Raw genomic sequence first — 18,097 nt, forward strand, 5'->3', positions numbered from 1 at the left:
ATACATAGAAATCGGTTAACAGGTTTTGCTATATCCTGATTGGGTTGCATTATGTCTTGAATACTCAGTACTGTTTTCTGTTTTTAAAGTAAAGATTTTTACATTTACATTTCTCGGTCAGTTCAGGGATTTATGTCCCTGTTATTGGCATTTATATTTGGCTACACGTTTAGGGTATATTTAGGGTGTACAGTTAGAGATGAATTCATGTCACAATTCATTATGCCAAAATAACACTCAAGATATAAAACAGGCGTCATCAAATTGAATGGCAAAAGTGCGCAACTGAATTAATTTGACTTTCATTCACTTCCTTTATGGGAATCCTTGGTCTAATACAATTTGATTGATCTACAGCCATACTATTCAACTGATAATATTAGTCGGACTGTTGTTGAATTACCATTTGCTGGTGTAAAATGTAAGGCTTGCATTACATATGTTTGCTGTGCTGGCTTCGATTTTCATTTTTTTTACATTACCAATACAGTACATTGAGCACTATGTGCTTGTTCAATAACAATCATAGCTTGTAACAAGTACTGGGGACCAAACAAGACATCAAAACCGAAGTACGAGGTGTGTGCAAAGAAACTGTCTGATATACCATTCAAAACGAGAAATAGCACAAGTGTGCATTACCTTAGCTTATGCAATAACAAACTCACACAAAAACCTCTGCAAGGTTAAACTAGGTGCATCTCAAGTACATCAAACATGAGAACATTGATTCCGTGTTTACATAATTTCTTTGGTAACATTTTACAATAAGGGGACTTTATTAACCAGCTACTAACATTAGTTGAGGCAATAATAAGCATCATGATATAACATTAGAATAAGGGTTAGGGTTAACCCTAACATATATTGTATAAATCATATCATCTTATTATGAAGACAATTAGTAAGGGATTACTAGAACATCAGCTAACTGTAAGTTAAAATGTATGCATTAAATAATGTTAATTAATGGTAAATGAATGCACCCCAATTGTAATGTGTTACCACTGTTCGGAACCATAACAGAGGCGGTCGGCCTGTCGACCACCGAGCTCATGAAGGCACTGATCACACGCTGTGGAGCCATGCGAGGAAAGACCTGATTCAAAAATCGAGTGAACTCTGCTACCAGGCTAAGCACTATGATATAACAGGCTTTACAAGTCAGATGAGTTTGGTTTTTTCCCACAAAGCAAAGGGAATTAAATTATGTTAGACATTGGCCGAACTGGAAAGTTTACTTTCAAGCAATTTGGGCGATCTGTTGGTTTATTGGGGCACCATCGGATATGTGTGAGGTAAGTGGTAATATTCTCAAAAGTACACAGTCTTTATAGAGATGTATTATCAGGTAGCCTCTTGGAGCCGGGTGGGACTTTGTCTGGATGGACTTAAAATTTGCAACAATGAATGTCTGGCCACAAAGGTTCACAAGGAAAACATTAATTTTCTCCTGATAGACTATCTAGTGCTGGCTCATTTCCAGTGGTGGGCCTGTGACAGGGGGGTGCTTGATACGTTGTGCAGTTAAAATGATATCACAACCCTGAATAAGGTTGCATGATTAGGTCAGTACTTAATACTGCATTTACTTTCCAATTAAAATGTTACAAAGTAGGAATTTCAGCTCCTTATGCTTTATGCCAAATGAGGCCTCAGCATTATGCTGCATGTCAGTCATACCAATACAGATTGTACAGCCACATGTCAAGCCCCTTTTCTTTATATAAAAAGTACATTGCTGTTGAAACATTCCTTACAATTGCGTAACTATAAAATGCATTCGAACAACATTACCAATTGCGTCACAAGCAATGCAAAGGGCATTTTACGCTGAACATTGCTTTGTCTGGTTACACCAACACTATCATTTTACTTGAGTGTTTTTTGAATGTCCTCTTGGTGTCAATAAAACTGGCAAGTAGTCACCTATAGAGCATCATTGAAAACATGTCAGCAACAGGTTAGGTAGAAATTTTATAGAGATGGCAAAATAAAAACGTCCTGGTATTTAAAGCAGTTGGCCTTGCTTTAGGGATCCGAAAGATTGGTAATTTCCTTCCCTCAACATAAAAGGGAATGTCCAGACATTGTGGCTAGTTTCAGCCTCTACTATGGAGAATGACAATGGAAAGGTTCAGATAACTTATGATTTTTGGTGCGAGTGTTTTACTCAAATATGCTGTAAAATTATGCCAGGAAATAGAGATGCATTGATAAGGTGGCTACAGGAACCTTGGCAGCCCCATTCTAGGCTTTCAAAAAAATAAATAATTAGTGGTGGTCAACATAGGATATCGGAGGTGTCCATTTCAAAAGAGAAAACCATTTTAGTAACTTCCTTTTTTGCATTATTGACCACAGTAACATGACAAATGTTTACTTGGAGAAAATATTTGGTGTTGCAATACAATTACTACACTAGCAATCAACCAATTTTTAAAAAAAATGCATTAAATCCACCATGCTAATTAAACACGTCCCCAATCCCCCAACACCTTGTTGCGTACATCCGCATATAACCCAAATGTTTGCATATTTGGAGTGGCTAAAGCATAGGCTTTGACTGGCTAAATGCTGCAGAGTATGTGTTGCTAGCATAATTCATACAGAATATTTATAGTATGAACAAGCAGGGGAAACATTCTCAGCTGGTTATAAAAGTACCCTGTATTCAGATGATTAAAGGCGATATGGTTTACCCACAGATTATGGGTGATGATCAAGACAATGATCGGATGCTAGGATTTTGGAATATTTCAGAAAAAACAAACTGCTACATGTCGAGGGGAACCAGTGCAAACACATCTTACTGTATACCTTTGTATGCAAGGTATCCAATTAATCAAAGGCTTGGTTTGTGTAATATGGACATCATTTGACCTTATAGTACTAGAAGCATAACCACTCTAGTTCCTAAGCATCGATAATGTCTTCTCACCAACCAGCCAACTCAAATGTCCAGGTTCAGAAACAACATCTCCATTGATTAAGGAAGTACCAGTAGCCTGCTAAATGCTATAACGGATACTTGGAATCCCAAAACAACTTTTATTATTTTTTTTGAGAATTTAATAGTTCAAAAGAAAAATTATATTTATATTAGATAATAAATAATATAAATTTGTTTATATCTTTATATGTCCAAAAAAAAAATTTGAAGGATAGGCTAGAAAAAGAGAATACAGTTGAAGAGCAGTTCGGAAAATAACAATGCATTTGAGTATTGCCTCAATTTTAAGTCTTTAAAAAAGGATGAAAGACCCAATCAAACTCCAGTCCCATGTGATTGAGACGAGGCTGATAGTTCTCCTCCCTAGAATCCATACGGCACCGGGTCAGGCAGAAGAGGAAGAAAACAACTAAACAAATCCGTCCCTCAAAATGAAACCAAGCTTTTCCCCAACGCAAGCAGATTTTTCCTTCTCCCTTGTGTGCTTGCGTGAGGAAAGATTCACGATTCCCTCGGTCCGTTTCAACATCCATCCCAGGCCTACCAAGTCCCGGGGTGCGTAAAGCCCAACCCCCTCCAGCCAGTCCCCGGGAAACGCCATCGTCCACCAAACCCAACCCAACCATCACATCTTGTGTGTCTGTGTTCGTATCGGCCGCCCGTAAGAGCGCTCAGATGGTGACGTGGAACGAGTCTTGAAGCCAGCTTCCTCCAGCCTCCTTACTTCCTCCCATGCCGTTTTTCCCACCTCCGCCACCGCTCCCGTTTTTCCCGGCGCTGCCCAGAACCGCCGCCGCCATGCCCTCGCCGTCGTCACTGTCGGGCGGCAGCTCGCCCGTGGGCGTGGCTCCGGGCTCGCCGTAGTACTCGTCGTCCTCGTCGAAGTAGCCGTTCTCCAGCAGGCCCGAGGCGGCGCTCAGGTCCTGGCAGCTGCCCTTGTACTCCTGGATGGACTCGTGCAGCGACCACAGCTGGCACAGCAGCGACATGTCCTGCTGACGCAAGCCCACCTTGGAGGAGGAAGAGGGGCAAGGAAGAGAGCGTGATGATGAGGGAAGGAAACATTAAAACACATTGGTTTGTTGTGTCACATTACAATCTTGTTTGCTCACTGACTGGCGCCAACAAACCTACGACTGGGTAACTAATGGAGTTAATTAATGCTGTATTTATTTTCCTTTTAACAAAATGTTTCCATGGCGAGGATGGGGTTGCATTTTTGCATTAACCAGTTAAAACATATTTTGGATAAGACAAACATGCAGATGGCAGTATTCATTGTTCAATCTGAATTGGCAACAACAATCATGAGAAGGTACCGTTTACTACAATGAATGTAGGCCTGCGCCTCAAATCAAGAAAAGAGCCAATGTTGACTTCTTCTAATCTCATGAATATAAACACCACATGGATACATCAGCCAAGTTTGCAGAGCAGCGATTGCAGGCTTTCCTGTAAATTAAAACTTGTTATGAGCTTGACTGACTGCCACAGCGATGCCCTATGCAATTTTTTTTTTACCACCTACACAAAAGGCTCCACAAAACAAGCAGACTGTTGGCTCCAGTTTGTATGGTGCAATGGCAGGTTTAACTCCCACAGGAAATCACCGCTGTACCAGCAGAGGTATTTAAGGTGAAACAAACCTGCCGAAAGTCCCTTTACTTATTCAGCATTAATATACCAACACTACAGAATGAGGTGTAAATGGCATGATTATTTCAAGGACAAACCAACAAATCTTCAATCCCAGCCAACATTGGAGATTGTTACAATTGACCCCAAGCATGACCTGGGTCACTAGGCCAGTCTGTTGACACCCACACACATTATTATTTTTACCCCTTTAACATGGACAAAAAAAAAATGCAGTGCTTGTGGAACACGATTGAGCCGGTATGCTGCCTTTGAGGTCTCTACTACAGCATAAAATGGGAACGTCCCTCAACCATTCAACCTATAGGCAATAGGCTTACTTCTGGGAGAGTAAAAAGTGTTTGCCTTTGGTTATTGAGGAGAATGATGCTTGCATCAAGCAAAACATAATCATGTCCTTTTTATATTGAACAATCGCTTTTAACCCACAATGACAGCATTAGCTGCAGTTGTGTTTCCTTTGAATAATGTTAGCACTTTGCAGTCCAACCCTAGCCAACAAAGCAGTGTCTGAAAGATTCCTTAATGTCTTTAGACCGGATTTGGTATTTCACCACACAGAGGTGTTTTCAAATCACTGAAAAAAGAAAGACGAAAGATGAATGGAGAAGACGTTCAGTTTTCTTTTTGATGTAGAGGCCACTTGGAACCCCTTGCGGGCCCCCCTGCTGCGAATGTGTCTGGGGGTACGGGGGGTTTCTGAATGTAGTGCACAGGTCAAAACTAGATTTTTTAATTGTTCCACGAGTTATGTATAGCCTATAGTTATAAAACATGGACACTGACTGAAATTCAACGGTTCTGATGGCCGGATTTGGCCAGAATCAAACCTCGGGATGGGTACAGGCTATGTTGAAGTGGATAGAGGAATTATTCTCAGACGTTAGCCCTGCTGTTACTTTGAACATTGCTTCTCAAAAAGATTGGACAAACGAATGCCAAATTTCCCGCAGATTCAAACAAACTGTAGGCTATTCCTAATGTCAACTATGTATTTCTGCCAGTTACCATAGGCCTACAATTGGAATCGTCTACAGTCCCATTCGCAAAATATCCAGCAGTTTAACACACGGATTTTGTTCAATCTCAACGTTTAACAGAAGATGATCATAAAAAAAACACTTCGGAGGTTTAAAGAAACACATGCGAAAGCAAATCACCATCTCTTTCCGGAGCAGTGCCAGAGCCGCGTCGAGGTTGGCCGGCTTGTTGGTCAGAAAATGGTCGGTGTTGTTTCGCCCTCGGCTCAGGTCATCTTGGATCATGGTTTTCTTCACATACATTCTCTCCATGTCTCGCCAAGAGCCACCACTCGAGTTCAACAAGCCGCTCAGGCTCTTCGGCAGGGGCGGCAGACCGTCGATACAGGCCATGCCGCCCACCGTACCATTCGCCGATTTACCATTCATCGTTTTTTACGATTATAAACGGGGGGGACCGGACAAAACAAGCACTTCCCACGTATAACCGCGTTTCTAATCGTTAAAATATATCAATGTAAAACCATATCCTGCGCCAAAAAACGGAACGACGGCGGTTTCCCCTCGCCCAGAAAAGCCCAGGCAGTAATCTGGAGGTGTAGCTAAATCCACTTCCTGTCCTTTTAACACTGTGGCTGAGTGGGCGTGTCCCCGTGACGAGCATGGACGGCTGGGCGATGATTGAATATTCATAACTTTTTTGACAGATTTAAAAACGATAGTCAATAGTTGAGGCCAGGGCAATTTTAAAAGTATTCTTGTCACAGCTAGGTTATAGCCTTATGTGTCTCGTATTTGGCAACATAACGACATGTAATAAAAGCTTATTACAACAGAATATTACCAGGACCAAGGCAATATTTGTATGATTTACATCTCCTGTAACAATAATTACATGCTACTATTGATGGTATAATGGTTAGGCTGAAAGATACTCTTTATTTGTGGTAGTGCAGGCCTACTGGGGAGGTCAACATGAGAGTGTTTCACAGTAACAATAGTGTCACAGAACTGACAGATGGTGGGCTTTACCCCCAAACTGGGGGTCTGCCACCCCCAGCCGTGGCTTGTCACAACATAACACAACCTTGAAATAAAGGCACAATGGCAACACGCGCACCCCACACAACAGAAGACCATTTGATTTGCCACACACACACACACACACACACGCAAACACACACACACACGCAAACACACACACACACACACACACACACACACACACACACACACACACACACACACACACACACACACACACACACACATACACATACAGACACACTCACACAAAACACACAGAAATATGCCATTGCAGATTAATTGATTTTATCCAATTGCATATTGTTAAAGTCAAATAAAACATAACATAAAAATAGATATGTATCGATATGCCTTAATTAAATGGCAATCAAAATGTACAAGCAAGCAGGCAAATTGCCTTGCAGGAAATGTTACAAAAAAAAGGAGAAGAAAGATTATACAGTCATGTAGACGAGTATCCATCTGCTGTTTACAGTGAGGGAGATCAAACACACCACTGTGGAAATGAAGGGCGGAGCACCAGTGATCACATCCCGGTCGAGCTGTGTTCTGAGCCATGGTCCAGATCAGGGGATTAGATGTATGATTGTACCCCCTGGGGAGAGGGGGGCGGGGAGAACCAGATAGGATAGACCATTTAGGGGCTTTTGTTAATCAGACCTGTGGCTCAACTGTCTGCCTTGCTAAAAGAGACAATTAAGTCACTCATTGAGTGTAGGCTGGTTTATCGTAGCCCAAAATATATCAGCTCTGTGTGAAATTACTGAATAATTTGCTTGGTAAAAAACATCATTACTGACTAACATTTCCTCAGTTTTTCAGCCATCTGAAATAGGAATTGTAACCTTTTTAATGTATGTGTAATGGGTAACCTTTTATAAAAGATAAATGTACCAAGATAAAGTTGTAATGTTTATGTATTTGCCTGCTTGTGGAACACCGGTGTTCCAAATAAAGAGTTAACTTTTATGGGATGTTTCATTGTTCTGGAGCATAGACTTGGGATGGTCACAGAAATAAAGACAGCGATTGTGACCAGCTGCCGAGTCACTGTCCCAGTTGTTGTATCTTTTTCCATTGTTTGTTCCTTCCTTCCTTCCTTCCTTTCTCCCCCTAACTTCTAGGGAGAAGTACGGCAAAGCCAAGATGGCTTTGTTTTCCCCAGCTAACACAGGAAGGCATTGCAGCTCTGGCAGACTTAATAAACACGCCAGTCCCAATCTTTTTTTTTGGGAACCACAGCTGTGTTTAACCTGCTATTACTCCAGCATCAAAGGAGTCCATTATGAATGCATGCCCCAACCTCACCATGCCCTAAAATCTGAAGATCAGAAGTCTATAGATTGGAACATCTAAATCATGTACCATGGAAGGAAGGGCAAGAGGAAGTGGTTTTTCGTGATTCAAGAATGGATATTAATAATGGGCTTGCACGTGCTTAACTAATTTGTGTTACCACCCAATCGCACAGAGCCAAGTGTTGGGAACATGGCATGTCTATCAGTCTGTCTGTTATGTTGAGCCTGCCTCTCTAAGACACTCTTCCACCCATTTGTCCTGCCCATTCTGATTCTTACCCTTGACTCTTACTCTCCAACCCCCCCACATCCAACCCTTCCTTAGTCTGGACGCCCTAGTCACCAGCTGTCCTTAACATCAATCTTCCTCCATTATCCATCACTCCCCCTTTCTATTTTGTCCCTAGTCCCCGAATTCCCTTTGGCAGATGTCCCCATTGATTCCAAACCTGAAGAAATAACACTTGAAAGACACTTGAAGATCTAGCACATTTGGTGGCTAGTGCACAGCCCGGTCTGGTTCTTAAATCAAGTAAATGAAAAATGTAGGGTCAAATCTTATAATAATCGAATTCTTGTATCCAATTTTCAAAAAAGGGAAAAAGTGTTCTGAAAAAATGGCAGAATGAGTATAGTGAATAAAGCTTATTAACAAAACCTTCCCTGTAAGGGGCAATTGTTATAAGTGGTGACACAGAATCCAGTTCCATATATGTATGGCCATATGTTACGTTCAACGCAAGGTTCTTTCACAAAATAGAATACATTTTAAAAATAAATAGGTGGGTTAATCATATCCATGCAAAGAAAAAAAAGTTTAAAACAAACTTTTATTTGCTTAGGAATTCAATACATCTAAAAATATGTATTGCAAAACAACATATAATAAGTAGCATTCAAATCCTCTGTAACAATGCAATAATTTGCCCTCCACAAAAAAAGAGAGGAGAATTTCCACTATAAAACCTTTAACCACATAGTAACATTTTAAATGGGAATGATTAAATTCAACTGGCACATCCTCATTCATTGCCCATCAAGGTCAGATGCACACGCCCTTGCGAATGCTTGCCAAAGCAGAATGCACTGGGAATTCTTATGGGCAAAGGAAGCGGATACCATAGCTGGCCCGGTTGAAATGTGATAGCACCAAAATGAGCAGTGAAACATCCCCTTTGCCGGCCACAGATCAGCAAATCTATGAGAATGGCAGTCCCAACACTCCTTTTAACCGTTAAGAGAGGTAGATATAGTTTGCGCTACAGCAGAGGCTGAATTATATATAATATATTTTCCGTTATTTAGTTCCAATCGAGGCATGAACTTTGGAAGACATTGATTTTTAATCTGGTGCTATCTCTTAGCCATAATATTATTATAGGAGGCATCAATGAACTGAAGATTATTTGGTTGTAAGGCTAAAGACACAGTCTTTCAGAACAGCACTCAAGTTGTAGTTAACATAGGCAATCTCTCCATTTTAATAAAATATAATAAAAGCACAAACTAAAACAATCCCAAACGCAAAAATGGTGTGCCTACGCCTTATTATTACTAGCACTCTTATGAAGTACCTCTCTACTTCATTAAGAGCTTACCGGCAGTAGAACCAAAATGGTTCTACGTCAACTCCCTGAATTAAACAGTTGGTCAAGAACAAAGAATCTGCAAACTTGTATTTTTACTCATCTGAAGTCAGGAGTGATACAACAATGTATCAACATTCTGTCCACATTCACCGCCCTCCTTAACAAAGACAGGAGTCGAGATGCTCATTGATCTTGGACTCCTGTACCTTTACTTGGCACACAGGGCAGCTGACCATCAGTGGTAGAGGGACAGAGGAGGAAGAGCTGGTGTTAGGCAGTGCAGTGGACGAGGACGACGCAGCAGAAGACGACGGGAAGTGTGACGAGGAATTGGGGGCGGTGCTGCTGGTTACTGTGGCAGTGGCAGTTTTTTGGTGCTCTCCAGAGGAACCGGACGCAGCGGAGGCCCCGCTTCCCGTTACCCTCTCCTGGCCTTGGGGTAACCCCGAGCCTCCAGCCTTTTTGCTGAAGAAGTCTAAGAGATTAGGAGTGCCACCGCGCTCGTCCCACGACCTCTTCCTGGAGGGGACTGCAGAAACGGAGGCAGCTCCAGCCGCACCCTGACTGCCAAAATACTTGGACTGGCTCGGTTTGGTAGGGCTCGGTTTTGACATTGTGGGAGCACCGGATGGATACTTTGAGAGGGAAGATGGAGGATTGACCTGTTGTCTGGTTGATGAGGGAGTTTTTCCATTGCTGTCTGTTAAGGGCTTCGTGCTCTCAGTTATGCTGAAACTATCAAAAAGCTCTTTCACAGACTTCTGCTTAGCATTTAGAATGTGTCCTCCGGGGGTGTGTTGCTTGGCGGACCCTGGTCCAACGTTGCCACGGTTAGGTTTGGGTACTCTAACCGGCGAGCCATTGATGCTGACAAAGTACTTGGTGTTGCCCACAGAGCGCTTTGTGGGCGGCTTATTTAGGGGCAAGGTGCCAGAACTGTTCTTGCCCAGAGAATCCAGAAAGGCATCCGTGGGAGAGCCAAGTTTGTTTCGGGGTGGAGGTGAGAATGGGGGTCGTTTGGGAGAGGAAACAGGGCTAGGGAAAGGTCTTTTCCAAACAGGCTCTGGTGATTTTGGAGAAGAGGAGGGCTGTGACCCCCCGAGAAGAACGCCCTTCCCACTAAATGGGATCATGTCTCTGATGTCCTGCGACCTGGAACCTGAAGGTTTAGAATACAAAAGACCAAAATAAATTATAGATTTTTTTACCAAATACCTACAGTATTTAGCAACACAGCAAAAATGTGTGAAATAAAGTAGAAGGTTACGTTTTGAAGAGTTTACTCACTGGCTGTGGTTGTGCTAGATGGTTTTGCGTTCCCCACTGGCTTTTTCCCCTCTGCCATCTTATCCTTGCCAGACTGTGCCTTTCCAGACTCTGCCTTGCCTTTCTTCTTCCCGTAGCCTTCGGGCTCCTTCACCTTGTTGTAAGTCCCACCACAGGTCCTCTGGTGATCTCCCCACCAGGGGTCATTGGCAGACGGGGCCCGGTTCATTGCCCTCTTCACGAATCCAAAGTAAGGCTTTCGATGCTGGCAGGGGCCATCGCATTTCCACCAGTGTTGCCGATACAGGTCGACCTCGTCGGTGAAGCTGTGGTAGACCTGGCCAGATGGGAGAGAGATGGTGAATACAAATAAAAAAAGAGCGAAGGTGAAATTACCAAAACAATGGCTGCTGGTATAGAGACCTTTATAAAGGCAGTAAAGGCAAGAGGGTCAAATGGATTTGTTTGTGTGTCATACATGTCGATAGACTTCCTAGACTGTGCTAAACAAAAACAAGGCCCCAGATATTACACTCCAAAGGATGATTGAATAATTGTAATACATTAATTAAAACAACCTGACCTCAGACAATCGAAATCAAATAGAATCAGTGCGACTCTATTTAAATGCTGATGACCTTTCAATGAGTAGAAAGTCTTTCCATTGAAAAGGTTAATACAGTTCCTACACACCATTAAAATATGTTGTTACTGGGTGTGTGTGTGTGTGTGTGTGTGTGTATACGGTTGGCTACCTGATGAGCCAGCTGTGACTAGTTCCTTCTTGGACGTCATTTATAGAATTGTTGATATACTTTTCATGTTGAATCTATGCCTTATATTTGGTATTCTCTCCCACAACACCACTCATTAGCTTTTTTTGCGAACAGATATTGCGAGGGATTGAGAACAGTTTACAATAGCAACACACAGTTATTTTGGTCCCAGTGGCTGTGTTGATCCTTTCCATGTGCTTGCAGAACTCAGGCCCATGTCCATCTCTGTCTCTGTTGTTCTGGGTCACAAACAGCAGCGCATGGATCATCTCATGGAGGAGAGTCTGGTGGGGGGGAATTGAGGGTGAAATATTGTGTATGTTTACATAGAGCGTCCCTTGATATAGTGACATCAAATATTGCTATTCATCCAATACCAGATGACTCAATAGAAAATTGACCAAACCACCACTGAGCAGCAGAGGAAGCTTTCAAAATACACATATGTCAAATACCAATTTGCTGTGTACAACAGTATAATTATGGTCTCATAGTCATAACTAAGAGCTGTGAGGTAGAATTCGAGGCCTTGACTGTTTATGTGATGCATTTGCTACGTTTTTTTCTCCCAATATTATGGAAATGCAAAGTGTGCAAATAATAAAACACATCATGCAATTACCTGCACCAGGTCCCGCCTGGGTCTGAGCTTCAATAGCGGCTCACTGAGTCTAATTGAACACAGTCCACCGCGGCCCTCGTAAGAACACACACCTGCACAACTGGACAGAACAAACACAATGCGCACAAATACAATTATGAAGACAATATCGGTTACTGCTTCTTGTCAACAAGCTATCACTATTTCATCATTTGCTAAATCAGGGAAATACATGCTTCATTCTGATTGTACGTGTGTGAACAGAAAATTAATAGTATTTGATCAATGGTCATTTACAGTGTCATTCTTGGGCTCCATTTGACCTCGACTCCACTGAGTTTGCCCTCGAAGAACATGGCATTGAACTCCAAAAACATAGCTCGAACATCAGGGCTGGGGTCCAAGATCTCCCAGGACTCATCCACGATGGACATCGGCCTTTCAACTCGGTTTGTCCAGGGAATACCATTACCCCCCGATTCTATTTTTCTTTTTTTACTACTTTGCTCAACGCTATTCTCTACAAAGTTCGTTGGTGATAATAAGGAGGATTCATATTCGTTGTCGAACTGTTCCTGCAGCTGCAGAGCAACCATAAAGTCTTCGTCCATGTTGAAATAGATGTCAGTGTCAGGGATGGTCAGAACAAGGAGTATAGCTAGCTCGCAAAGGTTAACGTTACATCACTATGCGCTGGTAGACGATGATAAAAGTAATTCTTCCATGAAAACGACGACATGAAAAGGGGTGAATATATAGTTGACAGTAAGAGCAGGAGCCAAATTCTTTCAGACCGTTCTCTGTTGACGTTTCGCTTTGTGGTTGCACTGGTCCGAAAAGGACGCTAGGAAACGTAGTTCATTCCGGAGTTTTAAGCCATTAACACATTCAATCATTGCATAATAACAAGTTCTATGTACTATACTATCCAGTACACAGTTAAAGTAGAGGCATCAATATATATTATCGTCAATTATTCAAAATTATTATAGGTATGAAATAGCTTTAATCAAAAGCAATATTTTCTTTGGAGACGTGTATGGTCGGCCAACTATTTTCTGTAACTCGTGACGTTTCAAGGCGTCAACCTTGTTGTAGCTTCCTGTTTGGGTTGCAAGCTGACGGGAGCTAGCTTGATTTACAATTGATTGTATACAGCCCCTACATCGTACAAGTAAAGAAGGCATCGGTTTAAAAATGTCAGAAACTGGAAGTCGGCTGCGAAAGCAGTTGGAATCTGCTAATTTTGATCCGCAGAACTACGTCAAGCAGCTGTCACAGCAATCAGATGGCGACAGGGATTTGCAGGAACATCGTCAAAAAATACAGACATTGGCCGATGAAACGGCGCAAAACCTGAAGAAAAATGTCTATAAGAATTACAGGCAGTTTATTGAGACGGCCAAAGAAATCTCCTACTTGGAGAGTGAGATGTACCAGCTCAGTCATATTCTTACAGAGCAGAAGAGCATAATGGAGAGCATCACACAGGCCTTGTTGTCAACAGACAAGGATGAAACTTCAAAAGAGATGCTAGCCGCCTTCCCAAAGGAAACAGAAGAAGTAAAGCAGAGGACTCTGACGTCACTACTAGAGAAAGTCGAGGGGGGTAAGAACATCATGGACACCCCGGGAAGGCACTTGGTGTACAATGGGGACCTTGCTGAATTTGATGTTGAAAACATGAACCCAGTCCAGAGAGTGCATGCTTTTCTAATGAACGACTGCCTGCTTATTGCCACCTGGCTGCCCAATCGCAGGGGTACGGTGAAGTATAAATACAACGCCCTGTATGATTTGGAGAGCTTTGCTGTGGTCAACGTGAAGGAGCACCCGCCCATGAAGGACATGTTTAAGATCCTCATGTTCCCAGACAGCCGCATCTTCCAGGCGGAAAACAGCAAAGTAAAAAAAGAATGGCTGGAGATTCTGGACGAAACCAAGAAGAACAAAGTCACCAAGGACAAACGCAAGAAGGAGGAGGAGATGCCCAGCTCCCCACAGCGACCTGAGGTGTCAACCAACCCCTTCGACGACGAGGAGGAAGACCTGCCCGCCGACTCGGGAGGTGCCGTGGTGGACCTGGGCATGGAGTGGATCCAGGAGCTTCCGGAAGACCTTGATGTGTGCATTGCTCAGCGGGACTTTGAGGGCGCCGTGGACCTGCTGGACAAACTGAACGAGTACCTCCGCGACCAACCCGTCACACAGAGCGTCAAGGAGCTCAGGGGCAAGGTGGAGGAGCGCGTACGTCAGCTGACGGAGGTGCTGGTGTTTGAGCTGTCCCCGGACCGGTCGCTCCGTGGCGGACCCAAGGCCACCCGCCGGGCCGTGTCCCAGCTGGTCAGACTAGGTCAGTGGCTGTCTCATGAGTCCAGCTCTAGCCTTGAATAATTATCTTACAAATGGCTAGTATTCACTATGGCTGATTCATTTTCGTGAATGACAATTTAGTCTGTTAAAGGGTACATATAAGTGGTTGGTGCTTTTGAAATCCACCATTGTGTATTTGTAACCCCAACCCACTTCAAATGACCCATTTACATGTCATAATCTCATAAAATACTTAATGAGTCATCAAAGCAATCCTTCTACTGTTAAACAAGTGAAAACATGCGCGCACATCAGAAATTTCAAAGGAACTTTTAACAATTAATGACCTGTATGCTCTTATCCCCCCGACCCCCCCGTCCAGGCCAATCCACCAAGGCTTGCGAGCTGTTCCTGAAGAACCGCGCGGCGGCCGTGCAGACGGCCATACGCCAGCTGCGCATCGAGGGCGCCACCCTGCTCTACATCCACAAGCTGTGCAACATCTTCTTCACCAGCCTGCTGGAGACCGCCAAGGAGTTTGAGATGGACTTCGCCGGAAACACGGGCTGCTACTCAGCTTTCGTGGTCTGGTCCCGCTCGGCCATGAGAATGTTCGTCAGTGCCTTCAGCAAGCAGGTGTGTGGGCGGTCGAGGAGGAAACGCCATGTGTGTGCATTGGCGGAGAGAGAGGATTTCGTCACTGAAACTTAATTTGGTTCTGGTGTGTATGGTCCGGAGGTGGCTGGAACAATTTTGGCTTGAATTTCCCTTTTCCTTCTATGGTGGTTTTGAGCCATATTGATCCTCAGTTAGCAGGATGTGTTTATCTAACAAAATGTGAACATTGCTTAATAGTGGCCATGTTGTTGTTGGTCCTAAACTCCTAAATGGGCTGCTGAAACAGGGTTTATTTTCTTAATTTCTGCACAATAGGCTTCACAATGGGCTCAATAAGGCCACGGTTAGTGTCATTGTATTTTATCTTTCATTTTATCACGAGAGCCTTTGGAATTAAAGATCCATTTCGCCAACTAATAACAAATAAAAAGTGTAAAACTAATCGGGGGGGGGGGGGGGGGGGAAGTATATCAATCATATTTAAAAAAAATTCACCGGCAAAGTCCATCCTAAAAGCGGTTACAGGCTACGGAGGCCACCTCTTGGCAAGTGGCCCTTCCCCCTGTTTTCCCACCAAACTGCCCTTATAATACTCTCTAACGAGTGACTTTGTCATTTCCAGGTGTTTGACAGCCAGGAGAGCCTGACGACAGCGGCGGAGTGCGTGAAGGTGGCCAAGGAGCACTGCAAGCAACTGAGCGACATTGGCCTGGACCTGAGCTTCACGCTGCAGTCCATGCTGGTAAAGGACGTCAAGACGGCCCTGCTCAGCTACAAGGACATCATCATCGAGGCCACCAAGCACCGCAACTCTGAGGAGATGTGGCGGCGTATGAACCTCATGACCCCAGAGGCCCTGGCCAAACTAAAGGTAGAGTCCAGCTTGGGTCTTTTGAGTGCCTCTCTGTGTGGCTGTTTGTGTTAGGGACTCGCTGATAAAGCAACGTATTGTTGGAGGGCGGATTAACTAAGGGCTTACGATCGCATCCTAGATAAATTTGATGAATTGGTACACAATGTACATTATTTTCTTATTCTTCTATATATTTTCCTCTATATTTATATTAAAATCGATGTTAGATTTACGACTCAATTGTTGGATAAAAAGGCCAAGCAATCCAAGCGTGTCTCTTCGTTTGTGAGCATCAATTATGTGACCAATAAAATAATGAGCGTAATCAGTAGTCATTAATAAAACTAAAGCCGCCAGTAGCACATACCTGTAACGTACGCTAACCACGCGTACCGGGCCTCCCCTCCGCAGGAGGAGATGCGCGTCAGTGGCATCGGCGACTTTGAGCAGTACACGGGCGACGACTGCTGGGTGAACCTGAGCTACACGGTGGTGAGCTTCACCAAGCAGATGATGGGCTTCCTGGAGGAGGGCCTGAAGCTGTACGTGGCCGAGCTGCACATGGTGCTGCTGGAGAGCCTGCGGGAGATCATCCTGGTGGCGGTGCAGCACGTGGACTACAGCCTGCGCTGCGAGCAGGACGGCGAGAAGAAGGCCTTCGTGGTGCACAACGCCTCCTTCCTGCACGACACGGTGCTGCCCGTGGTGGAGCTGCGCTTCGAGGAGGCCGTGGGCAAGCCCGCCAAGCAGCTGCAGGACCTGAGGAAGAGCACCCGCTCGCTGAAGGTGAACCCCGAGAGCACCACCTCGCTGGTGTAGGAGGGCCCCTCTGTCCGGCGCTCCCGGGGCCGGCGAGGCCCTTAGATAAAAAATATAGCCCCTTATGATTACTTTGAAAATATTTACGTGCACACTAATACAGACCATAATGCCGAAAGCCGTTGCTGCCAGAAGAACCACATGTAAAGTGCACATTTCAGAACATTAATGTAAAGATCAACACAATGGGAAAGAGTGCTGGCGAGGTGTCATTATTTTAAATGCTATGTTTGTCGATGTTTGTTCGAGTCATTGTTGAGCTGGATTAGAGAAAAAGAACCTGAATGATTTATTTTCCCCTTGTATAGTTTTGTAATCCTTTACTTTTAATGCTTTTATGATGGGGTTTTGTGTATATTATGTGGTCTCACATGTATCCACTGGAGGTATACAGTACTAACAATTTAACTGGGCTTTAAATTTCACCTCATTGTATTGAAGCCTTAAACAAAATATGTGACAGATTAAAAAAAGGGATGATTGGTTTAAAATGCCATTGCACTGTTGCAGAGCTGTAGAGTAAAAGTATCACTGTCTACGTTGCCAGATATTGATTGTAGCACATTCAATTAAAATACTATCAATATGCACAGCCAAATGTGTCATCCATCTCCCCACTCAGTTCTCAACCATGCTTTTTTGTATATATATATATATATATATATATATATATATATTTGTTTAATCCACCACTTTCCATTTCCATCACGTAACGGTTTGATCATTTTTGTTGTTGGTTAGATTGTTCAATAGCAATATCTACGCTGACCAGGTACAAAGGGACAAGGACAGAGGTAAACACACATTGTTTTAGACTCTATTTTAAAAAAACCAACTCAAACTTTGGAAGTCCAAATCGTACAAATATTAAAATTTCCTTGGGCCAAGTCTACCACTTATGTTTGAATGGTTTTATTCATTTACTTAATGGAACTAGTGCCCTCTAGTGGAAGCAATGCATGTAAGGAAAAGAAAGCTCAAATCCAATCTGTATTTTCTCACATTTTCATAAATGTTTTCAAGTCATGTATGACGAACAGTTAATTATTATGCATTTTATTAAACCTAATATGAGACCGAAGTTAATATTCAGCCCGAATATCAAAGCTGTGATTCATATTTTTGAAACATGAAAACAGTTGGCTCCCCATCTAAAAGAATATGGCCATTGCAGAATTGATGTGTCATCGCATGGACTTGGATATTTTTAGATTATGAGCATTCTGCAGGCCTTAATGATCACATTCTCCTCTTCACAGCCTACGGCTCAGGATGAACCAAATTAGTCATCCAGTCATCCCTTCATTCAAATCAGTGTGAAGGGAGAT

The 18,097-nt window shown here is 43.2% G+C and overlaps 3 protein-coding genes across 3 annotated transcripts in view; 1 reads left to right on the plus strand and 2 right to left on the minus strand.

Annotated features, from left to right (window-relative positions):
• Window positions 1-95: 95 nt before the first annotated feature.
• Window positions 96-6,209, minus strand: fam89a (family with sequence similarity 89 member A). The gene is made up of 2 exons (XM_056581112.1): window positions 5,770-6,209; window positions 96-3,963 (listed from the first exon to the last, which is right to left on the minus strand). The coding sequence occupies exons 1-2, from the start codon at window positions 6,016-6,018 to the stop codon at window positions 3,625-3,627; spliced, it is 588 nt and encodes a 195-aa protein (XP_056437087.1). The 5' UTR covers window positions 6,019-6,209; the 3' UTR covers window positions 96-3,624.
• Window positions 6,210-7,545: 1,336 nt separating this feature from the next.
• Window positions 7,546-13,050, minus strand: sprtn (SprT-like N-terminal domain). Its single transcript, XM_056581311.1, has 5 exons — window positions 12,464-13,050; window positions 12,188-12,287; window positions 11,721-11,849; window positions 10,811-11,126; window positions 7,546-10,682 (listed from the first exon to the last, which is right to left on the minus strand). The coding sequence occupies exons 1-5, from the start codon at window positions 12,775-12,777 to the stop codon at window positions 9,682-9,684; spliced, it is 1,860 nt and encodes a 619-aa protein (XP_056437286.1). The 5' UTR covers window positions 12,778-13,050; the 3' UTR covers window positions 7,546-9,681.
• A 184-nt stretch (window positions 13,051-13,234) lies between these two features.
• The window catches only part of exoc8 (exocyst complex component 8), a 5,078-nt gene continuing 215 nt past the window's right edge, over window positions 13,235-18,097 (plus strand). The window contains exons 1-4 of the mRNA XM_056581312.1: window positions 13,235-14,519; window positions 14,862-15,115; window positions 15,720-15,968; window positions 16,362-18,097. The exon at window positions 16,362-18,097 is cut by the window's right edge and continues 215 nt beyond it. Coding sequence (XP_056437287.1) covers window positions 13,364-14,519; window positions 14,862-15,115; window positions 15,720-15,968; window positions 16,362-16,769 — 2,067 coding nt within the window. The 5' untranslated portion in view covers window positions 13,235-13,363 and the 3' untranslated portion in view covers window positions 16,770-18,097. The remainder of the gene's footprint in view (window positions 14,520-14,861; window positions 15,116-15,719; window positions 15,969-16,361) is intronic.

This window comes from Gadus chalcogrammus, chromosome 21 (assembly GCF_026213295.1).
Source record: "Gadus chalcogrammus isolate NIFS_2021 chromosome 21, NIFS_Gcha_1.0, whole genome shotgun sequence".
Lineage (NCBI taxonomy): Eukaryota > Metazoa > Chordata > Actinopteri > Gadiformes > Gadidae > Gadus > Gadus chalcogrammus.

Bases quoted from the DNA above. Each gene is read 5' to 3' on its own strand.
- fam89a (XM_056581112.1), bottom strand. From the start codon at position 6,018: ATGAATGGTAAATCGGCGAATGGTACGGTGGGCGGCATGGCCTGTATC. The intron at 3,964-5,769 runs GTGATTTGCTTT...TCCTCCTCCAAG, and splicing joins CACTGCTCCGGAAAGAGATG to GTGGGCTTGCGTCAGCAGGA.
- sprtn (XM_056581311.1), bottom strand. From the start codon at position 12,777: ATGGACGAAGACTTTATGGTTGCTCTGCAGCTGCAGGAACAGTTCGAC. The intron at 12,288-12,463 runs GTAAATGACCAT...TGTTCTGTCCAG, and splicing joins TGGAGCCCAAGAATGACACT to TTGTGCAGGTGTGTGTTCTT. The intron at 11,850-12,187 runs GTAATTGCATGA...CCCCCCCACCAG, and splicing joins CCAGGCGGGACCTGGTGCAG to ACTCTCCTCCATGAGATGAT.